At 41.6% G+C, this 27,669-nt stretch overlaps 1 protein-coding gene across 2 annotated transcripts; it reads right to left on the bottom strand.

Moving 5' to 3' along the window:
• Positions 1–1,998: 1,998 nt before the first annotated feature.
• AZIN1 (antizyme inhibitor 1) lies at positions 1,999–27,322 on the bottom strand. 2 transcript variants are annotated; one of them, XM_017806413.1, is made up of 13 exons: positions 27,015–27,295; positions 21,150–21,287; positions 14,480–14,677; positions 13,412–13,582; positions 12,272–12,445; positions 11,840–12,012; positions 8,130–8,264; positions 6,508–6,589; positions 5,586–5,660; positions 4,319–4,484; positions 3,671–3,789; positions 3,283–3,497; positions 1,999–2,671 (listed from the first exon to the last, which is right to left on the bottom strand). In XM_017806413.1, exons 5-13 carry the CDS (start codon positions 12,371–12,373, stop codon positions 2,560–2,562), a joined length of 1,179 nt encoding a protein of 392 aa, XP_017661902.1. In that variant the 5' UTR covers positions 12,374–12,445; positions 13,412–13,582; positions 14,480–14,677; positions 21,150–21,287; positions 27,015–27,295; the 3' UTR covers positions 1,999–2,559. The 2 variants fall into 2 exon arrangements, with proteins under 2 accessions (XP_017661902.1, XP_017661901.1); XM_017806412.1 differs by lacking the exon at positions 13,412–13,582 and having other exon boundaries at positions 27,015–27,322.
• Positions 27,323–27,669: the final 347 nt, after the last annotated feature.

Consider the following 27,669-nt stretch of genomic DNA (forward strand, 5'->3'; position numbering starts at 1 on the left):
GGAGACTCAAGGTATAGTCCCTGGTCAGCAAAGGCAGTTACCCAGCTATCAAGGATTAAAAGGTTGTGGTTTTTTCCTCACATGGTAAGTTTTGAGGGTTTTTTTAGAAAAGAAAAAAAAAAACCCAGGCTTCAAACCTGAAACATACTGACAGACATCTCCACCCCACTTAAAAAAAAAAAAACCCACCCAAAAAACCCCAAAAACAAAAACCGAAAAAGCAGAATGAAGAATACATAGGAAGTGGCAACACATCCAGTGATGGATCCAGGGCACCCACTTTTATTCTGATCCAAATGCAAGCCAGCTGTGCAGCTGCTCAGGCACAACAAAAAGCTGGAACCATTTTCCCATTCCCGAGGAAGTAACTGACACCACCAGTACCACCAGTCTGGGGCCACAACCCTGGATCTTCCTCGGGAAACAAGGCAGGCTGAAGGGCTGTCTTAGGGAAGCTTTCAGGCCAAAGCAGCTGGGGGGTGTTTGCCATGCACAACCAGCAATGGCAAACAGGAGGGGTTGCAGCTGTCTACGGAGCACAACAGAGCTACATTAGTTCCAAGTACTACAGAGAAATCATCCAGCTTTCATATTTTGTAAAAATTCCGAACTGCAGTTACAATATGAACAGTAGCACTTAGCAAATCAAACTGAAACACATACTGTGTTCAGACTCCAGGTTGGCTTTAATGGCAGACTGTCTTCAAGTACAGCAAGTATTTCTGCTCTGACCACATCATTTAGAGAGAAACTTTTTTCAGTTGATCTGTAAGTTAACATAAAATACCTCTCCTTAAGACTGCATGACAGAATACTGTTGAGTTCTCGTCTTGGGCAACTGTACCTTGTATTTAGTTGAAAACCATGCAGCAGTCTGTCTTGTCTAGAGAAAAACTTCAACAGGTAGACTGCAGTCCATACCACTTTCTTGACACACAGGGACAGTTAGTAACCTCAGGTTAAAAACAAACAAACAGAAAACCAACCCAAAACACAGGTTTCCCCACTATTATTTACTCCCTTTCCTACTTCCACATTTAAATACAGTAATAAATATTTCTTAGACTGCATCTTCAAAAACATAAGCCATTTTGTACATCTTAGCTGGCCTGTAAACTGTTCTCACAAGTCCAAATTGAGAATTTTCTTTACTTTCAAGTAAAAGCCCATCAAGTTTTATAAAAATCTTTTTAACAGAAGTTAAAGTTTCCTACCAGCTGGCACTTGTGTAAGATACACTTGCAACCCAAGGGCAGAAATTTTTCCTCCAACTAAAAGGTTTTAAAAAGTCTGACCTCAGGATCCAGATCTCAGTGCATCGTTTCTGACAATCCTCCTCCTCCCTCCCCCAGTTTTCAAGAAGGGAAAGTTAAGACAAGAAAGTAAGGACCTTGAAGAAATCAAGAGGCTCCAGTAACACAATACAGAAATTATGACCAGTTCATTACTCGATGCAGTTGGCACATGTACTTGCAGCAGTCTGCTCTACCTTTACATTGTGGATGTATCTAAATGAAATCCAGTGCAAGAAAGCATTGAGGTTTCTGAAGACTTGTGCAGCCATTCCTTTACGAGTCAGCACTATACAGAAATAGCTGAAGTTGAAAGTTAAGATTTTTCAAATAAACACCATTAAAAAAAAGGAGCCAAAGGTTCTGTGACAACGTGCAGAGTTGGACTACCCCATGCTGACTCAGGGCACTGCATGCACACGAGCTAAGAGACTAAACCTCTTCTGTGCACACCCATGCCTAGTGCAGGTTTGCTGTTTGGTGTTAAGAACTGAATCTAAGGTCATGCTCTAAAAACACCAGAAATTGCATTTTAGCCTTCCAGCAACTTACATGACTTTCACCTCATACAGATTTATCAATCTTAAAATTTTACTGTTTAACAAAAAGCTGAACCTAGAGAAAAGAAGGCTTCTCAATGCAATCACGTATACATCTATTTTATAGCTACCTGCCTAGTCCCTCCCAAAGTTAGCCTGAAAAACAGTAAAATCTACACAAAGTTTTATTGCAATCATACAAGGGATACATCAAGGGTCAAATACAACAAATACTATGATGCAATTTTACATTTATTAAACTACAGTTCAAAGCACAAATTTACACATTCTAAATACACTAAAACATCTAATGAAGTCACACTGGTCTCCCACTGACATTTGATATATCTGGGCGAAAGACAATAACTTTACAAGACTTTTCTAACAGGAATCCTTAGTATAAAAACTGTGTACTTGTATGTAAACTGTTGAAGAACCCAAGTGATGGGTTTCCATCTCCACTAAGTCATCCATTTTGTTGCATATTTAACGCTCAGGGGTTGAATGAACTTGATTTTAAATTTGGACGCCATTATCTAACCCTCCCACCCCCCACTGAATTGTAGCTGTAGCTTGTTTTGCCTGGTCCCCATTAGCTATTACTATTTTTTCAAGTTTTGAAGAGAATGAATTGAATTCAAGATTGTTCCATTTCTTCCACACTGGAATGTTGACCAGACAAACTACAGACTTGCAACTGCAGGTCTAAATGAAGCGTTAATGCCTGTTTAAGCTGCAGTGGAAAAGCGGTCTTCCGGGCTCAGCTGAATGCAAGAAGGCACAAAGAAGAAATTCTTCATCAATGTGTCTGAAGCAATTCCAGCGTCTTGCATCTCATCCCTGCAGCAGAGAAGGTTGAGAGTTGTAATAACATTTTCAGGTACAACTTCACATCAGAAACCAGCCTCAATACAGCACTAGAAGCCAAGTGCCCCTGCACAGCTTGGCCCGAGCCTTGGCAGGAGGGAGACCAGCTGTGCCAGTGCTTGGCAGACACAGAAATGCCCCCACTCTCCACGGGCACAGCACAGGTTCCTGCCTACCTCAGCACAGAAACAGGCTACCAAACTCACCATCACCACAGCAGCATTACTGCCCTTTCTGCCTGCAGCGATGGTGCCGATATCATACACAAGCTGCAGTTACTGGTGCTAGGAAAGCTCAAAGTTGATGTCAAACAGGAAAAGGCTTTACAGCTACCACTGAACTCACAGGAGAGATTAGGGATTTTGCTTTCCTTTGTAATCCTTAAAGCAAAGTAGGTTTTATCACAGCTCTCAGTCTGGTCTTAGGAAAGTCAGAAAATAGAGACAAAAAAAATCCACAAACTAAAAAGGCACATTCTTGCATTTTCCTACATTTGTCATTGAATAGAATTTATATTTGGCTGTAAGTATACACTCCTGAAGGAAGAAAAAGCAATCTCAACACTACCAAGACAGTTTTCTTACCAGTCACTGAAAGACATCATGTAGTAAATCAGTGGCCTCTGATAGTCGTTAAAGGTAGACTGTTCACCTAAGGTACCAGAACCCATGTTATCAAAGATCAGCCAATCTCCAACGCTCAACTCAGGAAGAAGACAGTTTTCCACAATTTGATCAAGCTCATCACAGGATGGACCCCAAAGGCTGCTTGCAAAGAGAGGCTCATCGTCCTTGTATTTCTGTATGGAAATGATCAAGTTAATTCAGGCTTCAGTTTATTAAATAAGAAAATTTTCAAATATAGAGAAGGATAATTTAGTAAGTAATATGTAATTATATATGTACAAAGTTTTACATATATATTAAATAGACAAGGATAAGGACTATCTCTGAAGAATATGGAAAGACTCACCTTGTGAACCTCTGGGATAGTATTCAGTTTCTCAGACAATTTACTCGCAAAAGAACCATAAACACCATCATTTATGTAATATGTAAATACTGGTTCATCATCATTCCTGGTTTGCTCCACTGGAAGTAAAAAAAGAAGTTGTCTTGCATGCATAAGTAGTCCTTTTGCAATCTAACTTAAGTCAGCTGCTTTTTCCTGACAAGGGGTTCCATATACACTGGAATGGGAGAATTACAAGTATAATAATCCGTATGAAACTATATTATAAATTCAGTTATAACTTTAAATGTGAGGCTTAATAAAATTAATACTTTCAGTAATAATCACTGCTAAGAATACAAGCCTAGAGAAGCAGCTTGCTCAGTGACATGGGTTTTCTTATGTTCTTCTAATACACAACCTTCTAACACACCACCCGTGAAGCACCCAACAGAGGTTTAACCACTGAGAAGCCAAACCCAGTAAGAATACAAGTACCACCACCTAAAAGTAACAGTGATATACACAGGTAACATATGGTCAGAACCTGGAAGGCAGAAGGATAAGGGAATGCATTAAATACACGCCGAGACAAACTAGTCTGTCCCAACTAGTAGTGGGCAGTTACACGTACTGATTCATAACAGACACTATAAATCCAACCCTTACCTCCAGAAGGAAGAAGTTTATCATACTCAACAGTCTTCTTTGCAATGATGTTCACTGCCAGCGTAAATGCAGATGAAACATAGTAACATCCAGGCTCTGCAATCACATTAACACCAGATTCCTTAGGAAAGTAGACATCCAGCAATGGCCTGATGACATGATTAACCTAGGAAATTGAAGTCAGAGGTAAGACCAATGAACTCAGCTTATGGATATATCAGATACACAACCACTTTCAGTCAGCAACTGTCAGTTCCAGTCAGCACACCAAATGGTTACTCTGGTCCTCTATTCTCTGAGAACTGTCTTTACTGGAGGTCCACAATATATGAAAAAGATTTAAGAAAACTGGTCATTCTGCTAAACACTGAAGATTGAGTGCCATGAGTCTGAGTATGACAGTCCCTCCTCCCCACCAAAGGTCAAGCTGTGGTACGCTCAAGACTGCAGCAGTAATTTCAACATCTGTCCAGCACAACAGATAATGTAAAATTACATATGAACCCAGAACAACAAGGAAAGGGTCTTTCCGTGATCAGTTCCAAATAGTGTCACATTAGAAACAGAATTCATTATCTAATACTGATGCTCATATCTTAAGCCACATATTGGAAAATAGGAGGTATTTCAGACAAGTAACAGAACTGTGAGAACTAAGAAAGAAAGGCCCTGTTTGCTGTTAGTAACTTCTCACTGCTGCATCACTTCCACTGTCCTGCCTTCAAGGAGTTTGTCTCTAAGACAACATAGCAGTGAAAACAGGTTATCCTGTTTTATGTGCCATTGCATACTAAAGATGGCATTTAGGCCAAATCAGAGGCTAGCCAAAGCAAAGACAAAACCAAGGCCTTTAGCCTTCAGTTCTAAAGCAAAATATCACAAGTTTTCATCCAGTAGAAACAGGGTTTATGATCCAAAGCATGCTAAGCTACCCTGGTCCAAACCATGCAACAGTCATCAGTCAGACAACCACAGTCAGCTGCCAAAAAACTTGAATTACTACTGCTAAGGTTGCTTTAGATAGTAACTTAATCTGCAACATGTTTAAATCAGCATTAACCCAGTGTGAACAGGATTAAAAGAAATAATCACCTCCAAGGACTGATTACACTATCCGTGACAAAGAATACAAACCCAACTATTTGGATCTTATGAAGTACAGTCTAACATGGAATTTAGATTAGGTTTCAGCTGTCAGTGTTAGTTGCAGTTTGAAGGTAAACACTTCTTCAAAATTAAGAGTTTCAACTTCCAAAATATTGGATACCTCTTCCAGCTGAAGTTCTGAGCCTGTGAAGCCACCACCAATATCCAACATGTTCATCTTAAAGCCAAATTCTTCCTAAAACGCATAAGCAGAATGTAAGTACATGAACAACTAACTGCAAAAATATTTGTTGCTCCTTACTGTGGTTGTTTTCTATGTATTTTATACTTTTGAACATATTTAGCAGAGTATGTCTAGTGAGAGAATAAGGGCATAGTACAGCTCCATTAAATATCATAGCATCAGCATTGGGATGTCAAAAGTGGCTGGTTACACAATTCTCTGCAAGTCCAACAGCAACATCAACTCCCATCTTGTGGCTTTTGTTATATTCAGACAGTATTTGCTGAACAGGGTGGTGCATTCTGACAAAAGACTGTTTTAGGAATTCAGTGTAGCAGTCTTGTCACGTAATCTGTGAATCTGCACAAAGATCAGCAAGATCCTCAATTTTATTGCCCCCATCTGTGCATTACCAGTCACAGCTAATGCACTAACTGCAGTAATAGGAGTAAAAAGACTCCCAGTCTTCTCTGTTTAGTTTACAAGCTTCTCATACCACAGTAAATGCCAGCATACAATTGTTCAATATTTTAGCCTAACAAAAATGTCAGCTACATATTTGCAGGACAGATTTGAATGTTAAAAAGCCTTTACCAAAACTGGGAAACTAATTTTTTATTTGAAAACAGCACACAAGGCTACTGCCTGTCAGTGGGAAGTATTCCTTAACTTTTGTCCACAATTAGTACATAAAATTTGTTTTTACCTTTATCACATCTCAAAATGGAGTATTTGGTCCCTTACTACAAGTTTCATCTCCTACTATGGATTTATTTTGAAAACAATATAGTTGGCTTGCTAATATGATTAGAAGGGGTCTTCTACTGTGGCAATTGCATTTGTGTATAGATCTACTTACAGCCATGTCAAACACACACCGGGCATCAGATATAGCATGAATGTATGTTTGCAGATCCTTGCAAGAGCCTGAAACATGAAATCTGAAAGAAAGAAAAACACAATTAATACACTGAACCATACAGCTTTCAGACCAAATTGTTTCACCATGTAAAACAGCAATGAAAGCAATTGATTCCCAAGTGGCTCAAAATAAGCTTGCATGATAATAGAGCAACTGTGCAAAGAATAAGCTCAGGAACTACTGCCTTCTATGCCACTGGATTTCTACTTGAGACCTGTCTCACTCTTAATGTATAAGAATGTCCCACAATATTCTCATCTTTAGGAAACAACATTTACTGAACTTTTCAGTCTTCACTACCAAAGTGGCTAAAACTTGTTCTTCAGTGGGTGCCAATGCCGCAGAGAAGTCCTGATGCCTCCCACAAGCTCCTGAATCCCCTCTGGTTCCATGCCCAGAAGGTTTAAGTACTGCCATATGTAGTTAGTCACTGAGATGCTAAAACTAGTGCCAACATGCCCCATGAGCTTCCTCAAGAGGAACATGGTTAACTGGTTCTTGACAGACCACAACACATCCATCTGTACCACAATGCTCACTACTCCAAGTCTACTCCTCTAAGGAATACCATTTTTAAGGCAAAGGTCCATTTTCAAACTTATTTGCATGAATCCACATTTCTTTAAAATAAAAATAACACATAAGACTCATATGATTTTTGTTAAAGTTGGTTAAGGCATTATAAGAGGCAGCACATTTTCTCAGTAGGATCCTCTAATATTTTAGTTTACATTTGTCATTTGTAATGATTATAGTATGTTTATGCTTTAACATCCATTTCAAGCAGATACACATCAAAACAACTGTGGTTTAAGTCATCAAGATCTGGCTTAAATTTCCTTTTTTTACTGTCTCAATGACCCACCCTGTTTTATTCTTTTGGTTGCTTTCCTAAAACATTCATGAGTATTTGATACATTAGTAGGTGAGGGCAGACAGAACAATGCATGTATTTTTCTTCCATATAGTAAAATATCTGTCAAAATTCCAACTAAAATATCACAGATCATTTGAAAGATCTCGGAACACTAGGATTCATTCCTGCCATGAGTAAGTCAAAAACTTAGGTATTTTGCCTTGATATGATCAGAGTGACAGAGGACCCTAACTCTTAGAAAATCCAACCCCATGTTGATCTTGTTCAAACTCTGTCCAACCTACTCCATGCTATACTAGCTCTTATCCGATATGCTGTTTATTGCTGGGAAAATACAAATCAAATTACCACAGAAATTCAAGAGTACAGTCAGAGAATAGGAGAGGCTTCTAAAGTTAGTTTTCATGCTGACAGAGGATTTCTGATGCACCATTTAAAATTGCTTTGATGTCTGTAAAAGTTACTTTGTTTAATACTAGTTTTTGCTTTTATATTAGCACTTTGCTTGCAAGCAAAAATTCATGATTCAAAGTTAGTTTGTTGTTGTTTGGGGGTTTTGTTGCCTTTTATTTTTAACCCTGGAAAACAGTGTCAAAGAGGGAAAAAATTATTTTCTATTCTACATCTTGAGTACACTGTACAAACATCTGCTCAGCCAGCAGAGAACAAAGAAGTTACTCACTTGACACCGATTATTTGGACTCCCAGCTCCTTAGCACATTCCATGAGGTGCCTACAGTTCTTCAGGGTGGTGCCAAACTTCATATTCATCTCCTCATCAGCAGTAATGTCTTCTGTGGCAATGTGCAGTAAGAGCCTAAGAGAAGGGGAAGATGATTGGGGCAGTTGGTTTACATCATCATCAGCACATGTGAAGCCTGAAGACTGTCAGAAGTGTGTTGATTATGTTGTCAATACTCCAGCTCCATCGATGGATGAATCAAGGAAACCTAATAAAAACAATCCTGTACAGAGAAAAAACTAGCAATTAGGGGCTAAAACATGGAGCCAACAAGGACAAGGGATTTCGAAATGCAGCAATTAAGACTCTAGTAGCAGCAAGAGTCTGTTGAGTGCTGTAATAAAAGAGAATGTTACCTTCTAATATAGTTCCTCATAAAACCAGTAAGACTGTAATATGATTTTTTCCCATCTCTGACCTCCTTCCTAGCCAAGAGGAGAATGTGGAGATTACCCTTAGGTCAGCCACGTATCAGATTTAGTTTAATTCAGCATCTGGAGAACACCAGGCTGACAAACTGAAAGCACACCCCAGCCATATCCCTCCACCTCCTCTTCTGACTGAGCACATGGACTGGGGATGGGGTAGGGATGTCAGTCCATTCCCTGCCCCTTCTTCCAGGACACTGTGGGGCAGAGAGGAAGCAAGTACCATCTCTTACATTCTTATGCAGTGAGACATCTTCCTCCCTCCAGTGAAAGCCTCATCCTGGGTATGTCTGGCAAACTGCAGTGCCAGTGTTGACAGTTTTCTATGTTAAATTAACTCTTGAGTGGCAAAGGCATGTCTGCATCAAAACCTCTAGAGGTATACCCCCAAAACTCACCAATTCAAACTGCTGTCCACTAAGGCAGTCACCCCCACACCCCCAAAAGATCAATTAGTTAGTCATGCAGTAAAGTGGTCATGACATACATGCACACATGACAGACTGCACAGAGCAGTTAACCAGGGTGGGGAGCACAAACAAGCAGCAGAAGCTCTGCAGCCAAAGTGAAATAGCTCTTTTTAAGACATGAAACAAACACAACTCAGCCACTGCAGAACACATGTTGGCCTAACAGCTACCCATGACTTCTACAAGTACTTTCCAAATATCTTATAAGGTGTTTAAAATGCATTTTGTAAACAGCAACAAAATCCTAAATTCTCACACTGGTTGCCCAGCAATCCTTGTTAATTTTAATTTATACCATTTCATCTTGGGAAACTGTGACTAGCCTTTCATTTCCTACTTCTCCACTAGCACAGACAATTCAAGTTAAAGAGTTTAACTTCTTGAAACGTAAAAAAAAAAAAGTCCATAATACTATGGTTTGTAACCTCACATTAAGATTAGTCAAAATCCCTTTTTAAAAAGACATCCAATGTTAAATTTCATTGATTAATGGTTATGGCAGCACTATAAGTGAATCGAGGTACTCTTTTAGTGCAAACCACTGGAAAAAATGTAATTCTGACTTCTAGAAATCTAGTAGGATTCTTTTTCCTGGGTTTCAGCCAGTCAGAGCAGGGCTAGAGGGTGATATGTTTAGGGTTTGGGGTTTTTTATTTTTTAAGGAAGCATTTTCTTTTATCAGCCTTGCCTCTACTGAAGCTCTCAGGACAGCAAGAACCTTATCAGTTAAACTTTGCCCAGAAAAACCTAAAGGTATAAAGAAATGCAACGCTAAGCACTCCTTTCTGACATCTCTTCTTCCTTTAAAAGAAAATTGCAATCATTCCAGTGACTAAGACTTCGAAAGGCAGAAACATCAGTTACAAAAGAAGACCCACCCATTTACCAAGTTTAGTGCAAAGTTACAGATTTTAAGAAAGTGAGAAGGAGAATCACATCTTTCCTCTGCCAAAGTGTATTGGCTTCATCTATGCAAGCATAATTCAGCTCTAAGAACCACACACAGGAAGAAAAAGGCTATACAGTGGCTTTGACTTTCTGAACTATGCCAAGGAAGAGAAAAAAACTCATTGTCACTTCAGCATCAACATTAAAATGACCTGAATAAGGTAATTCTAATAAAATGAGAAAAAAAGCACTTCTGTCCAGTGAGAAATCAGACCTCTAGGAAATTTATGACAGCAAATTGCAGTTCTTTTATAGAAATTGAGCTTCTTGTCCTTGTTAAATGGGAATTTTTGCAAGTATTAGACTATAGGCTCCTTGAAAAGAAGTAAAGAGTTTGTTGTTTTTCTGTAGCTTATGAAATTTCTCTGTTCTGCCTCCCCATTTTACAGTTACTCTGGCTCAAGAAAAGTAGGTATCCTAACTTCTCTTGCTGTGGATGTTACCACAGACAAGGTTGTCTGAAGTCAGCTGTTAGAATCATGGAAATAAATCAACATGAAAACTAACAAAACACTAAATGCACCAGTGAATAACTGGTAAAGCACTAACAATGTAAGAGTCAGCTTTAGCATTGCCAAGGCTTTCAAATGCACTAAGTATGCCAAGGCCAGCACTTTATAGAAAAAAATATTTATAATACATTTAACATTCTTTGCACAGGAAGTCCTCTCCAGTATGCAAAGCACTGACAGGTTTCCATGAGGTTTAAGTGTAATCACTACCAATAGCAATATTAACAGCAATATTAAACCTTGAGGTAGCCTTGAACAACTGAAACTCCCTCAAATAAACACCCTGTCCTCCCTCCCCCCCGCTCCAAAAACCCACTCCAACCCCCCTCCCCCCAAAAAACAACTAGTGAGATGACCAGAGTCTTCAGATTCTGAATTTAGTAGAATCTTCCCAATTCTACAACTACGGTCTCAGTTTTGGGAGAAGACATAACAGTTTAATAATGACTGTTTAGAACCAAGGGCTTTGTAAAGGATGTCAGGAATTCAGTTTCTCCAATGATATTTGTGGGAAGCTATACCCCATTAATCACTGGAAAGGACTGTAACATTCACTTGGGCTCTGACTCCAAATTACTTAAAGGTATGGTCCATAGCCAAAGTATTCATGTGAGGGATGTGATGTTTAATGACTGGAGTGCCTATCAGTCCAAGAGACCATGACACATCGGCAGCAATAAAATTCTCATATTTAACAACTAGAATATCAGCTTTGATCACTTCGTTACAGAAAACAGCTGAGCTAATACTGAAGTGACTGAAAATAGAACTGGAGTCAAATTTCTCACTGCTTTAGTGGTGCAGAAATACCTGCAGGTGTATTTAATAGACTTGCAGAGTGTACCCAAACCCAAGATAGGATTCAGAGCACATGGGCATTTGCTGATAGTCTCAGCCCTGACTTCAGTTGGAGCCACTACTATCCAAACAGAACTTCTTGAAAAATAACAGTGAAGACACAACAGAGCTGGAGGAAGATGTACTTGCAGATGATGAAATGCCAGACTTCTAAACTTTAATCACTGAAACCTTTACATCAAGGCTGCCCTATGAAATCAGTTTCTCCCAAGATTTCTCCCAAAACAAGGGCCTTACTATTATATGAGGAAGTTGAGACCCAGCAGGGAAAGCTGCAAAAAAGCTACCTTCAAAGGAGACAAAGAGAGGAGAAAACCAGATACAAGTGATTTATATTAAAGAAGCCATGTACTTGCTTGCAAATCAAACAACCCAGAATGTAGGCAAAATTAAGTCTCCCCCACATTAAAAGCAAAGCCAGAATTGACACTTACTTGGCATTTGGATGATTACGTGAAATTTTCTTCAGCTCAATATCATTGTCACAAGTCATGATGTTTATCCCAGCTTTCGCTGCATACTTGAGCTGAGAAGCTTGCTTGCAAGGATTTGTATATATGATGTTTTCAGGAGAAATGCCCAAGTCTTGTACCAATGCCATTTCAGACTGAAAAAACAGGAGAATACCAGAGCTTGACAAAGTCCAGTGCATTACCTTTCCTGAATTTTTATTAGATGTCCTCTACTATTCCACAAAGAAAAAACTATCCACTGTTTCTAGGGCAGAAGCATAGATTTTCAACAGCCAGTTACAAAGGAGTTCACAAATTATATTATTTATAATCATGGCACTTAACACCAAAAAGATGATTTTAAAACAGCAGGCATATGGAAGAAAATAAGGCACACAGGTAAGAAAAACTTACTTTACTGGAACATGCAAAACCAATGCCAAGGGTTCCCAGAATTTCGAGTACACCTGGAGTAGAATTGCATCTTACAGGATAAAATGGCTTTATTGGTGCCATCACGTTCTGCCATTGTATGTTATTCCTTACAAGCTTTCCAAGATCACCAACATAAAATGCCTTTTTTCCAGTCTGAAAAAGGAAGAATAGGAAAATAAAATGTCTGAAATTGTGGGTTTGCTGCCAAACAAACAACCCAAAGTCTTAAAGGATTATGTACCTTTTTACCCTGCTCTTAACTTTTAGATTTGACCTTGAATGTTGCTTTTGTTTTTACTTTCACCTAGCAATTTGAACTATTTTAAAAAAAAGAAAAAAATCAGAGGGAATACCTACCCCTTCAGAGATATTATGAGTGCTATTTAGACAATATTCTGAGATTCCTGAATAAAAGATTCTACTTAAATGCCAAATGCTCATTTTATCTAAAAATACAAATCTCTTCCAACTTTTTATTTTCAGAAGTCTGCAACTATTTAGAGGAAAAAAATCCACTGCAATAAAAGCTTCCACAGTCTCAACATAATTTATAGCTTATTATACAAGGAATAAAATCTAATGCACTAACATTATTTTAACATCTAGCTAATAGCTCATTTTCCTGAAAATTTGTTTGGTAGTATTTTAGTTCAGGAAGTCAAGTTTGAGACTGTTCTCCACATCTTGTGAAGCATTTAGTTCCAACAGGATTTTAAGAACTAAACTCACTGTGCTAAAGGTTGCACAATCAAGTACATAATCTTTAAGAAAATGCACACTCTTCTGGAACTGTTAAGTCCCTCTTGTGCACCTGTTATATCACAGTCTTTCTCAATATCAAGTCATGATGTGTGTATAGTGGACCAAAATCCAAACAGATTACTCTATATTTGTTTATAATGTGCACTCAGTAAAATTCCTGTAAATGAATGGCCTACTGCATATCTATTAAGGACCATTACAAAATATATGATCGATCTGAATTAAGACTGTACATCAAATGTTAATTCTAGCACTTGACTTTCACAGAAACTATGTATGTTGTGGCTTATTGTATACAAAGTCTTTTTCTGTTTAAAAAACACAAATAGAAATTCCATCGGGTGGAAGCATACTGACCCCCTGTACGGGTCACCAGCAGGAATGGGATCTGGAGCTTTAGATCCATGGCACAGGCCTCTACCCCTTGAGCTAAAGGAGTAAATGAAAGCAGCAGGAGGCAGCTATCCTCTGTGAGCCAGCCAGTGGTTGGAGACATGACATGTTGCCAGTAGTTTACCTATTTATTTGCTAGACAGAAAAAGAATATTAGGAATCAGGATTTGGGAATCCTACACCTGAGTTCAGAAGGCCATGGAATTTAGCTATTTGCTGTACTATAGTTGAGCACTTGCACTTGAACATTAGTCCTGATAAACCAAGGGAAAAGTGAACAACTCTAGGTATGGCATACTAAGGATACAGTATTTGCTTAATGAAACTTTTTTTAAAGCTTGCTCTTTCTACAACCTCATCTACAAAACAAAGGCTACATCTTCCTGCCTCCTAAGAAATGAGTGAAGCCTTATTCAATAGAATTATTGTAATCACAGAATTATTCAAATTTCTTTCCAGTTGGTTGCTAAACCTTAGTAGCTTTCAGACTAGTTTGTCTTGAAAGGTAGCACCTCACAATGTGCTCATACCCAAGTTTCCAATGGGGAGAAGGCTAATGGGAAGATGTACAACTATAAACCACAATGGCCCACAGAACTTTTAAACGTGGCTTTAAACTGGCTCAGCACACATATTTGTCTGAACTTTGCCATATTTTCAGGGAAAGAACAAAAACAACAAAAAGGGTTCCAACTCAATATATCCACTTGCCCAATTTCACGTTCCTGGTCTAAAACCCATTGCTATACAAGCTCTTGAAACAAAGGGATGGGAACCCGTATTTAATTACATCAGCAAGATTACTTTCCTGCTAGCCATGCTCAGGGAGTTGTTGCCCAAGTTTCCCCAACAGAATTCTGCCCAAAGCAAGCGAACAGCAAAGAAGCAGAATTAGAAGAGCAAACCACTTTATAAGGTGAGTGAAGCTTAGCTGACTCTTCCTCTGTTGCTGTCAGTTCACCAGTCCTAAATGCCTTGACCTACTTTGAAGACTTATGGAACTGAACCAGAAAATTTGGAAAGCCAACTTACATGAGTATGTTCATAAATACAGTTGTCAATAACATCTGCAAGAGTTGCTCCTTCATCCAACAGACCAATGGAGTAATTTGCATCCTCAAGAAATCCTTTCATCTCAGCCGTATTCCACAAAGCCGACAGTCATAAACCAAGAAACACAAGGGATGGGCTTCCAAGCCTTATATCCGGGTCCTTAAATTATGCAACAAACTGTACAAAGAAAACAAAAGTCAGTGGAAAACTAGGCACAAAGCATACTAGGCCACTATTTAAAAATTAGAGCTTTCTACATCTGATGTCCTACAAACAGGAACACACACACCCTCTACAAAAAAACAAATATTTTTTTACTCTGTTCACCCTCCATTTGCCAGGGATAAGGATAAGCCACACGCGCTTGGCTTTAAAATAGCAGAATTATTTTTCTAATTAGGAGTGTTGATAGAAACCAGAAACATTAAAGCTGAAAGTCAAAAGCAGTTCATTAGTTAAGAAGAAAATTTTGGCTTCAAATGGTCACAAGGCCACAGTATTAATTCCGTCTCATATTTCATCTATCACCTCCAGACAGTTAAAAAATTCCACAATGTGTAACATTAAGTTTGGTTAATGTTGTCAACAATATGAACAAAGTTACTTTTGCTCAAGCTAGTACTAAGATAACTAAGCAGCAGTTGCTCCTGCTTTTTATTACACCAAATAATGGGAAAGGAGCCATCAGGGTTTTATGTGCTTTCTGCACAACTCAAACATGCCCCCTATGTTTCTTAAGTGAGGAATTTACTGCCGGGTGAATTGAATTTAGTGGCAGCAAGAATCTTCAGTTCTACTCAGAAGCTGAACGATAAAGAAAAGTATGCTGGGTAAGAAATACTCGTCTCACAGGTATAATGAGTCATATGCTTATTTAAGTGAATGCTGGAGATCCAAAACAATCACAAAAGAGCAAGATAATTATCACATTGATGTAAGGATTTAATTACAGTTACAAAAACAATGGCTAGGTGGCAGACACTATAATAACAAGAAAAAATTCTTTAGACGGTCATATCTCAGTGTGAGAGTAACAGCTAAAATTCCTTAAAAATAAGACCACCAAACAAAAGACAAGCTTGTGAACTAAGTTTCACTTAGAATCAGTGAAACAAACATGAGCACTGCAGTCATGTTCATAAAATATCCATGATTTTCAGAAGTAGGTTTAGATAGGTTTAGATATTTTTCCCCCAGGAAAGAAAGGCTGGCATCAGCATTTTACTGATAATTTGGTAGAGCTCTGGAATATTCAAACCATGAAGATACAAAGAAGAAAAAAGCCTAACAGCAGAGTTTAATTATTTTACCATTTTTTTTATACTATGACCTAAACAGTCTAATGCTTAAAGACACTTTAAAGTACTTTATGCACCCTTAGGAACTTGTTGGTTGTGTAATAAACACCTTAAACTTTCCTTCTACAAGAACAATAACAACAATAACAATTCTTTTACTGTCTTCTTGCAAAAACAGTAATACTAAGGAGAGGAATAAGCACAACCATGGTGGACACATGCAAGAGTGAAGTGATTTCTATTTTCAGCAGGTTATTCAAAAATAGTTGATCTGTTAAACATTCAAAACCCCCAAGTTTTTTAATCCTTTCATGACACAGAGCAATGCTAAAGAAAAATTTTCAAATATGTTTTCTGCTGCATCTAGATCTACAGGATTCTTTCCTCTCCCCACTCACACCTGACCAACATATATTATAAGTATCTGTAACTGTTTGCATGTTAGAAGCCACTGGGCTGGGAGAAGCCTCACATCTGAGCTTTTCATTGTTTATTCAAGTTGGACAATTTCCGTGTTTCTGATCTCTTATTAATAAGCTCTCAATTCCCCGATACATTGTATAAACCTGTCAAAAAGCCTGCAAGCAAAATTAAAGTATTTTAAGGAATTACTGTACATACAAGGGTGCTACTCAGCTGATTTTTTTTTTTAATGCTATAAGCCACTCCCTGCTTTCTAAAGTGTACAGACAGACAAGAGTCCCTTCCATCCTGATCTACCCTACTGGAAGGTCTCAGAACACCCACTGGAACCAATTGCAGCACTGAATAGATTTTCAGGCTCACCAGACACCCATCCACCCAGCAGGCTAATTGCTTGTACCTTGTATTTCAGATCAAGCAGCTCAATCTAAGCAACTGCAAGCTTTTCCTCTGGGTGTTCATCTGAGTTACAGTGGAATAGATTTAAGCTAATTGTGTAGTATTCTTAAAAGAAAGCTTTTTTTCATAGTTAATGACTGTGGTGTCTATAGCTTTCAGACAGAGATGGTGTAGAAGAATACTCTCCTCCAAAAGCTGCATTTTTACTTTTGGGGACACTGTGTGGTGAGGACAGGGAGAATTGGTTTAAGTAAAGTGTAGGGAGAGGAGGCTCTTTACCACTAACTCACCAAATCCAAAAAGAACACTTGACTAGTAAGTCAGTTTGGATGAAGACTGTTTCCTAAACCAGACTTGTCTCCTGTTCATTCATCCAAAAGCATCTTAAGGGTCAAGAGGCAGGGACCAAAAGGAATATATACTAGTAGAAATTTAATGAAATAACTTGCAACAAACCATCAACAATTGGTATAACCTCTCCCAAGCTGCTAAATGGCAACTGCTTTTTCTAAGCACATCCAAGACATAGAAGCTTTTCCATTTAGGGAAATTAATTATAGTAAAAAAGCTAACATTAGCCTAATGACTACTATCCAATTTTCCCTTTCTGGAAGAAATTACATTGTCTTGTTGAGAACAGGATAGGAAGAATATTGTACAAAGAAAAAACAAATTCCTAGGAGCACTGCTACAGCACCACTACCAAAGAGTGGATATTTGAGAAATGGTTTTTTAAGGGGTTAATACCTTACAGCACAATTTGGGACTGTGCTGTCATCTCATTCTGTTCTGACTGGCACCCTTCCTGAAGGGGAGGGAGGAGAATCAGTGATAAAATTTGCAGAAGGAAATCTAAAGGGTGGTTTAGGACTTTTTTTTATGTCTGCAAGATGAGTCAGAAATCATTACAGTACAGAGTTCAGTCCTTGCTGGAAGTGCTGACTTGCTGCAAGTCATTATTTGACAGACTTGGTGTGGTAACACCACCCATTTTCGCACCTGAAATGTTAGTTTGCACAGTGCTCCAGGACATATATTTTAAGGCAAACAAAAGCTGTCAAGTGGTATGAGACTTCTACACAGGCATGTAATTGCTTTCTTTGAAGTAAGCGTTACATCCTCAGGCTCTTTATGGTTTAACACAATGACTTCCCAGATGAAGAACTCTTAAGATAAAAGTGTACATATTTAAACACTGCAATTAATGCAGACATCTGGAATAAAACAAAATGAAAATGCTCTGAAAATAGACTAAACACATTCTTGTCATATGCAAGCATCCATAACACATACAATTTTCCTTTTTTCTTTACATTGTCAGAACTACATACTCCTTGGCCTAAAAAACACAAAAAAAATCCCAAACACCCTTAGGTTTGTTTCTTTCATTAAAAATTTCCTCTGCAAATGACAAAGTCTCTGCATCCCAAACAGGCTCCCAGTAACGCCTTTCAACTCCATGTCTTATTAAACAAAATAAATATTTACAAGATTAACAAATATACCGATGTAAAAATCATAAAGAGGTAAAAATACATTAATCTCACATTCATTACAATACCAGTTCTTCAGGGGTAGCAGATCAAAGAAGCAGCAGCATTTTGTCACTGACACTGGCAATTAAGTACAGAACAGGTAAACTAGAAAAGTAGAAACATGAGTCCTATGTTCTCAGTGCAGGAAATGCCTATTTATAATGGGAGCATCTTTTTCAAAAAATATTCCAAGATGGCATTTCACCAGCTTGCATCCCTATAAGTCAGTTAGCTGAATGAAGCCACTGAGGTCAACTGATGCAAATGCTGAACCAGGTGTCTTTTTGCATTACTCAAGTTACCTCTCAGTAGAAATCCACTGAGGGTCATAGAGTACCTGTACAGTTTAGGTTAGCTGCATCCTACCATTCTCTCAGGAGCATTCCACACAGTTAAACGAGCAATGTAACTGAGCAATTATGCTGAAGTAAGCAAGCAAAGGGGGTAGATACTAAAAAATAATGCCCCATCCTGTATCTTCTATAGGAACCATGCTTTCAGGAACCTTCTGTATTCTTGAAGTTTGAATTCATTATTCAGAGCCAATAAGCTCACAAAGCTTACAAAAAATGAGTACTCTTGTACATACATTTCCATGGTGTACCAGACCACCACTTCTCTTTCACAACAGTACAGTCACTTTCCTACCCTTTCCTCTTACTTGCTTAGTCAGTATTAGTATTTGGGCTCCCCCACTGCACCCTAACACTCCAAACTCCCAGCTCTCCTGTTCCCCAGTTGCCACCCAGCTCCATTTAAACAAAGTCAAGAGAGCTTTAAAGGTTAGCCAGTCCAGATAGCTACTGCTTCCACTTGGCTCGCTAATAGATCAGATTTCCATTGCTAATTCCCATCATTTCCGATAAACCAGATGTGGCAATACATAAAACAGATTTTTAAAGGAGCAAGACTTCAGGCCACAGTTGCTAGACTGCTCAGGGAGTCAGTGCATGAAGAGCAAGACAGAACTAAACCCCAAGTTCTTCCTTAGCCAGTGTCATATAAGGACAAGAGTGGGATAGAGAAAATTATAAAAAGGAAGCAAGATTAATGGGAATGTAAGTACACCTTTAGACAGAAGATTTTTATTTGAGTTCCATCAGAACATAACATTACAGTTATATTTAAAAGTTCAATTGACCTTTCTCCCATTAAATCACTTTGCAATTTGAGCAAGACTCAAAAGTACCAATCAGATGGCTAACTTGCATCTTAGCTGTTTTTGAGGCAATTACCTCTGCTTCAGCACACCAAAACAGGTACAGATTCCCTGGCAAACGCTACTGCTACCTGCATCACCGCTCAATACTGATCTACTCATATTTCTGTACAGTACATTATTACTGAACACATAATAGATCCAAGTTCAAAATTAACACACATCATCTCAGCATTCAGTTGCAAATACTGTAAATCCAGTGGTATTTCTGTTCTAGGACAAGCTATACCTTGCACTATTTGCCACAGCACATGACTACCAGTTAGAGAAGGAATATCTCAATGAAAGTATCAGAACAGTTTCTCTTCCAAGAGTAAAAACTTCTGTCATGGACAAAATTCCCTCCAGAATAAAGTTAAAATGCATTTACAGTACATTAAGATTTTCAACTTTATTCACTCCTTTCTAACAATTCTTCTGCCTTTCCTAACTTTCCTGTCTAACTACTTTATTTTATTCCTGTTGAAGTGCAAAATGTCATGCAAGAGTTCTACCCACATACAAGAGCGAGCCAAAACTCAGAAGCCGAACAGGAGAAAAAAATTTCTCAATATTTTGCTTATAAAAATCACACCTAAAAATTAAGAGTGACATTCAGAAAATTTTCAGTGTTAACTGAATTCACTTGAATAGAGTATTTGACTAAACCCAACCAGATATCTGCAGTTAATTCAGTACGTTCCAAACAAAACAAAAGGAATATACCCTCTGGAGATAAAGCGAAAAGTCATGATAAACCAAGCTCATACTTCACCTCTGCTACTGCGGTTTTTTTCAAAGAGCAAGTTTATCTACATTAAGTACCTTATTAGGAGGCATACTAACACAACTGGCATTTGGAATCCTTGTGGTCTGTAAAAAAAGTACCTGGCCCAGTAATATGTACTTAACCATCCTCAAATTCTACATTAAAAAGCATTATATAATTTATGGGTACTAAGCCGAATAAAAACGCCTTCAGCTAGACAGGAAAAAAGTAATACTGCACAAATATTGTAAAGTCAGCTTAACTCAAATATTACAAATGCATTTAAGACTATTGTTAAAAACTACATAAAGCTATTTTAACTTAACAGAACATGAAACCACACACATTCCAAAGTCTTCTGTGCTCCTTAAGATCAGCTAAGTGAACTCATTTGTTTTCAGTTATCATGGTCTGGTTCTTCTTTAATAACTACTTGCCACTTCAAAATATAAAGGCATTTGTAATCGGTACACAATTTCCATCCAACTCTAATTTACACATTCTACTATAGCTCAACTACAACTATTTGTGAAAGTGGATGCTAATTAGCAAATAATAGAGATAAGCACTTGGGAAGGCACACCCTTCATGATCAGCATTAGTTACTGTTTACATGAGCAAATTTTAACTATTTCAGTATAAACTACCCTGAGAAATCATACCATCTTCAGCAAGTCATAATTTGATGTTAAGTCACACAGTCCAATTCATTACTTCAGAATTACCACTGAGAGACTGAACTTACAGCACTTCATTTTAGGATTTCTGCAGCCAACAGCCCAAATTCAGAAAAGTAACTCTATTCACCTACTTTACTCACATATGGTTAAGTCTCTCAGAACTTTATCAGATAATTATATTGAGAAAAGTGTTAGATTAATAAAATTTATAGTCCCCCACCAAATGAAAGCCCCATGTAATTTTGATAATCTACATCCAGACAGTTATCTTGCTTACCAAAAAGCCAATACAAGCTGTATTTTTGGAAGTGATTATCCTCCCTGCATACAGACAAAGAGAGACTTACATGGACAAGTTAGGAGATGGAACCCTACTATCATCAGCTAGGTTCCCAAGGTGGCTCAGCGTTGAAGTCGAACTGTTCTCTATAAAGCACTTCTCCTAAGCCCTCTGGATAGTTGTAAACTTGATCAGAGATTTTGCCCTGTAGGAAAAAAAGTGCACACAAAAATAAATTTCACAGCCAGAACAGAATAAAAGCTTTACCTTAAAACATTTAACAAATGACTTATCAGTGCTTTTAAGAAGGCTTGCAACACCCCATCATGAAAGTTTATAATCACATCAAGCATACATTTTTCAAGAGTGAATGTAAACTCTGAGCCACAAGTCAGATATACTAAGAACTGCTAAAACACATGAAACTGCTTGTTTGTACTAATCCTTCACAGTCTGAACTGGAAAATTTTGAAAATTAATGGCAAAGAGATCCCGCTATAGGGTAGTACATCTTAATACTGGACTATCCTCCCAGAAGTGCTTTTAACGCTGTAACCACTGCATGCTTCCCCTCCCCACTTCATTCCTATTTCAGAATTCCCTTGCCACGTTCTTTCTCCCTCTGCTGTGAATGAACACAGCATGTGGGTGAAAAATAGTGCTTTATATAGTGAAACTGAACACCACGCAGACTAATCCAGAAACGAGCGAGACCATTAGAAGAAAGAAACTTATGCTTGCCTTCAGGAATGAGGAAACATTTCAGCTGGCCCTTAAAGGCTATTACACAGCATTTTAAAGCAGCATTTTAAAGTACAAGGCTAGCTCATTCGAATTCAGGTAAAGCAATCACACAAATATGAACATAAAAAGGAAACATTTATTAACCCTGTTGAGAAGTTATTCCTCCTAAAAGGAAAGATAATTTTCATGGAATTAAATACACTACCAAACTGGTCAAACCCAACATGCAACAAAGGTTCTACAAATTCACTGGGGTATATGGCATGAGACATGGAATGTACCAATCTACTGTAAAACTAAACTTTTGCTCATCTCATTATTTAAATACTACATGGACTGACTATAAAAACCTGACTTCTGGGAATCACCTGACCTAAATGATCATCTTCAACTGCATCAGTTAAGCAAACTGCTGAAGTGTACTTTTCCACTTATTCTTGCTCTTGGAAAACTAAACTAGCACACTCTATAAAGTACTGAATAACAAACAGAATTAATGCAACTTGAGGGTAACTCTTTCACAGCAACTCCACAGAGCAGTCCTTTCAGCTTTACCACATAAATTAGCATTTGGTAGCACACAGCACTAAAAATAAACCTCAATGCTTCAAAATTAATTGAGATATTAAGAAATTCTGCCAGCTAGAATTAATGTATATGCCTTTTATTCTTCTAAAGCAAGAGTTACTAAATGTTACTACATTTAGTTCTGAGTATGCACACAACAGTTTTACAAAAGGAAAGTGTTGCTAGTTTTTAAAATTAACTAAATAGCTCCACTATTTCCAGTGCTGTTCTGATTATACACAAGAATTTATATAAATTTTCCAATGACTGTGAATTAAATTTACCTTCCAAGCCAAACAAGTCATTAAACACAGGTGCTTCTAGGGAGAGCACATGACCTTCAGTGCAAAACTTAAGAAGCCATGCTTTAGCCAAATATCACCTGCAGTATTATTCCAATAAATATTCTCACATGATCCAAGGAGAAAAGTGTACAGTGAAAGCTCCTGTGGAGCTGGAATGAAAACCAACCATTTTCTGTAGCAACAGACAACTATGAGCTCTGCTGAGTTCTAATTGTCCTTGAGAATTTCTTTTAAATGAGAATTACTTATCTAAAGGATCTACACAAACATATACAAAATAGTCCGACTGCTCTCTTTTGTGCAGGTTTGCCAATTCTAAACATTCAGAGAAAAATAGGGCAATTTGAGCCTTTCCAATCACAGTCATTTCAGTCTGCTTTAACCAGCACAAAGAGGGAGTTTGCTGTACTGTGGCAGAGCAGGGCTACCATTTTAAGTACCAGAAGTGTATGAGATGTCCATAACCCATAAGGACAAAGCCAGCTTTACAAGAATTGCATGTCATCAGCAACAATGAAGCATCCATTGCTTAAGGGTCTTAAAGTAGGTATAAAAGCATTCTTTGCTAAGCAGTGAGCTTTGAGTTGTAGGAATAATCAGCAAGGCAGCTCTGCCTTTTAATACTCAAGTGACACCTACGTGCATGTATTTATCTATCATCTCTTAGTATACTCTACTAGCAAGCACCTCAAGTTTGATTACACCTCAAGCAACAACAATAGTAGTAACCAAGCAAACCCAGGGAAAAAAAAATAAATTACCCCCCATTGTCCACAGTGTATAGTTTTGCCAGAACAACTGCATCCCCACAACAAGCCCTGAGTATTCAAGAGGCCATCTAGGGCCAGGCTTTTTCCAGTTCACAGGCCCACTCAGCCCCCCTTATCTGATGCTGACCAGCCTACAAAACCAGGCATCAATTCATTTTCTTTGAAAAAAAAAAAAAAAAAGATCACTACATCCATTTCTGAAAAAGAGACCCTTTAGTGGCCTGAGCTAAAATATCCATGAACCAAACCCTAAAAATCTAGAATTATGATGACCTTGCACATTCACACCAAGTGACAGACTTGGAGGCAACAAAGTTACTCTGGTCCACAAAAAAACCAAACCAGGTATTTTTGAGTTACAGTAAGCCTTTTCCAGATCAGAGACAGGACATTGTGGCTAGGCAATCCCCAGGGGGGAGCAGGTCCTGAAGGAAGAACAGGTCCCCGAGGAATTCTCATCAACCACTCTCTTGTTCCTGCACTACATCAACATTATTTAGAACTGAAATTTACCATTATACTCAAATTAGCACATCACACAATTAAGCCTCGCTTTCAGGAAGGGACAGTCTTAGTTCTCTTCCAGAGCACTCTGTCTCTCCTTTAATTGGAGAGATGGAATCATTTCCAGAGCATACAGCCCAGCATTGCTGCAATGACACACCTGCAGCAGCTTTCCAGCACAGGGAACAAACAGCAAGAGGCACAGGCTGCTGGCCCGGGGGCAGGCTGCAGTGCTGAAATGCAAGCCTGCCTCTTGCCTCCAGTAAAACTGTCCCCAAAGGAGAAACATTTCCACTGCTGTTCACCACCAAACAACACCCTTTCTCTCCAAGAGCTCCCCCACTCCCCCCTTTTTCTGTGATTTCACAATCTTTCCCTGGAACTTAAAGCCCAGCAGGAGGGATGGGGGGCAGCAGGCTGGCTGGCTGCAGGGGGGTCTCAGCCCACAGCAGGCAGAGCAGGCAGGGAAGGGAGCTCACCACAGCCCGAGGCACACGGGGAGGGGGCTGCCTTGTCACAAGCATCAGCCACAGCAGCAGCAGCATTGTTCACACGGTGACAGGAAGGAAAGAACTAGACTGGACCAGTCCAGACTGGAACAAACCCCTCCTACCATCACCATTATTCACAACCCCCACCTCTTCCCCAGCTCCACTGCCTCCCACGTTTATCCAGGGAAGAATAGCGGGCAAGTGCAATATCCTCCGAGACAAAAATCCAGCAGCCAGGGAGGGCAGAAGAAGTAGGACAGGTCTCCCCCGCAACCCACAGCCACATAAGACACACAGCCACGCATCTGACTAGGTGTGTAGCCAGGTCGACATTGCTTTATTGGACGTCACACGGTGTTTTCATTTAGGGTGGCTATAATCGACTGGGACTACACAATCAAATCCTGCTCAGTCACCAGAGACGGCTGCAGAGGTCTGAAACGCAGCGCTTCTCCTGCCTACGGGCATATGTCAGCTGTGCAGGATTTTGCACTGCAGGAGATGCACTTCAGAAAGGCTTGAAAGATGATTCAAGCTCACTTTCTTTTCTCTTCACCACAACTAGGTTCCCCCCAGCAAAGGTATAAGTCTTCTTGGGCTTGGAATAAGCCCAGACTGATGACTGAAAAAGACCTGCAGTGCTGTTTAGTAGAGAGCATTCTCCTCATCCGTGCCAGCTGCCCCATGATCCTGCACTTGCACCATCCCCCATACACATGCATGAGTCCCCCAGTCTCTCACCGTGCTTTCAGCTCCCCTACCACCAGGAACATACACATCTGCTGATCTGTCACCACTATAACCAATTATGGACACCTCTTCTGAGCTCTTACCAAGCAGGGAACAGCACTGCAGCAAGCACACACACATACTCAGGATACCCCACTATCCGGTGCACACACTCTAGATATACACAGAGCCAGCAGCTGAGCAATGACTGGACTCTTCTCCATACTTTCCAAAAAGCCACTGGTACAGCAGTAGCTAACTGGACGACAAAGTGCTGGCAGAGGCAGCCAAGCCAAGGAGGTTGAGGCTCAACTAAGAGACCTCTCGGACTGGCGGCACCAAACCTGCTACTGCTACACTAACAGACTGACCAAGGGAAGGGGGAAAGCCATTGAAATGACCAGCAAACACCCCTGGCAAACGCAGGAGACTACTAACTGGAAGGAAGGGCTCCACTTTCACATGCCGGGGGTCCCCACAGACCCTCTGCGTGAAGGCGACTTGTCCCATCATCCCAGCGTCTGTCCCGGAAAGCGTCACTTGTGCAATGCCCTTACAACTTGCGCGGTGCCCTGACAGCTCCTTGGCTGCCACCCTGGTCCTTGGCGTGCCCCCTTGTCCCCCAGTGCCGAGAGGGACAGGTGAGGCCTCGTGAAGGCGCAGCTCAGGTGAGGGGGGAAGAGGAGGACGGCAGCGGGAGCCCGGATGGATAATCTCGCTTACAGAAGCACAACATGGCCCCTGAGAAGCAGGCGAGGAGACGCCGCAGCCATGCCACCAGCACCTCTCCAGCCTATGCCCTCCGCAGCGCCGAAGCCCGTCACACATACGGCCGCTCTCCGCAGGCCCAGGGGAGCTTCCAGCGTGCGGGTCATCCGCGGGGAAGGGACCCGCCGGCACCCGGGCCGCAGCCTGCGCTCCCCAGCCCGAGCAGCTGCCACAGGGCACCGGGGACTGGGCAGCCCCCTCCCTGAGGGGTTCAGGCGAGGACGCCCCTCGATCCCCGTCCCAGGCAGGGGCGCCCTGCGAGCGGCAGCAGCACCCGGCGGGCGCGGGTCTCCCGCCGCGGGTACTACCCCGACTGTGAGGGGGAAGACACCGCGCAGCCCCCCTCCGCAGGAATCCGCCATGTTAGGGCGGCCGCCGAGCCCCCGCAGCCCGCGGAGCCGGCGGCCCCGCCGGCCTCCCGCGTACCGGGGGCTGCGGGAGAAGGGGGCCGGCGGCGCCGCCGTAGCGCTCGCCCCAGTGCCCGGCCCCCGCTGCTACCCCGGCGCCGCTCGCACGCAGCGCTGTCCGCCATGTTAGTGCGCCGGCCGCTGACCCTCCGCCCGCCGCCAACGACAGCCTCCGGGGCGCGGGGGTCCCGATGTCCGCCCGCTCGGCCCCCGCACTGCGGCCCCGCACCGCCCGGCGCTCCGTGGGACAGGGGGAGTTCCGGCTCTGACTCATCCTGCCGCTCTCCATCTGCTGCCACCGGTCGCAGCCGGTCTCGCCGCACGCCGCCGGGCGGAGAAAGGGCAGCTCCAGGAACCGGCCCCAGCCCCAGCGCTCCCCGCCAGGAACCGCCGAGGCGGCAATGCTGCCCGCCGGGCGCCCCTCTGCCCTCCCCGGGCGCCACGGCCACCGTTCCCCTTCCCTCCCTGCACTGCCCCCAGCCCCAGGTCGCGGGCAGGGGAAAGCCCCTGTCGCTCCCCCCAGTCGCCGGTGTCCAGGACGCCCCCGCCCGCTCCGGAGCTCAGGGTGGGCGTCGCCGCCGCCCCCTCCCTCCCGCCGCCTTCCCCGCGGCCGGCGAGAGCCCCGGGACCCCCGCTCCGGTACTCACGTGAGATAACGGCCCGAAAGATTTGGTAAATCGTCTTCTCTTTTTAGGCGGAATTTTTAAAGAGGGATGTGGGAACCTACAGCAGAAATACAGGCGGCGGCAGCGGCGCCTTCCAGGGCCATAGGCTGCGGGGGCGGCCGGCGGGGAAAGCGCAGCGCGGCGCTGGGACTGGAGGGCACAGGCGGAGAGAGACAGAGCCGGAGCGGGCCGGGGGCTGCGGCAGCGGCGGGCGGAGGCGGGAGCGCGGTCGGCGAGCGGCGAACGAGCGACGAGACAGGGCGAGAAGAAGGGGACAACGCCGGCAGCGCTTTTATAGAGCGGGAGGGCGAGGCGGGACCAGCGACAGCGTCACCGCACCGGGGGCGGGACCCGCTGCCGCCCCCCGCGGCCGCCGGGGCGCGATGGGCGCGGGGTGCGACCGCCCCGCGGGGCAGGTGTGGGTCCCCGGCGCGGCTCTTGGGTCCTCGGCGGCGGCTCGGCCCGGCCGGCACCGAGGCTGCTGCAGGAAAGGCCAGGTCTCTGGGGAGTTCCTGACAGAAGGCGGGGCAGGGACACCGCTGGCGTCCCCTCAGGATCCCAGGCAGGCGGTTACCCACACGTGTCTTCATAGGGCATCTGGGGTCTGTGCTTCTGTCATGACTTCCACAAGCCAGAG

The sequence above is a fragment of the Lepidothrix coronata genome, unplaced genomic scaffold (genome assembly GCF_001604755.1).
Source record: "Lepidothrix coronata isolate B3197 unplaced genomic scaffold, Lepidothrix_coronata-1.0 Scaffold15, whole genome shotgun sequence".
Taxonomy (NCBI): Eukaryota; Metazoa; Chordata; class Aves; order Passeriformes; family Pipridae; genus Lepidothrix; species Lepidothrix coronata.

What these genes read in the sequence shown, in the direction of transcription:
- AZIN1 (XM_017806412.1), bottom strand. Translation starts at nt 14,581, where the DNA reads ATGAAAGGATTTCTTGAGGATGCAAATTACTCCATTGGTCTGTTGGAT. An exon ending in CAGAACTTCAGCTGGAAGAG is followed by an intron (nt 4,485 to 5,585) that starts GTATCCAATATT and finishes TCAATTTCCTAG; the next exon opens with GTTAATCATGTCATCAGGCC. An exon ending in CTATCCCAGAGGTTCACAAG is followed by an intron (nt 3,498 to 3,670) that starts GTGAGTCTTTCC and finishes ATTTCCATACAG; the next exon opens with AAATACAAGGACGATGAGCC.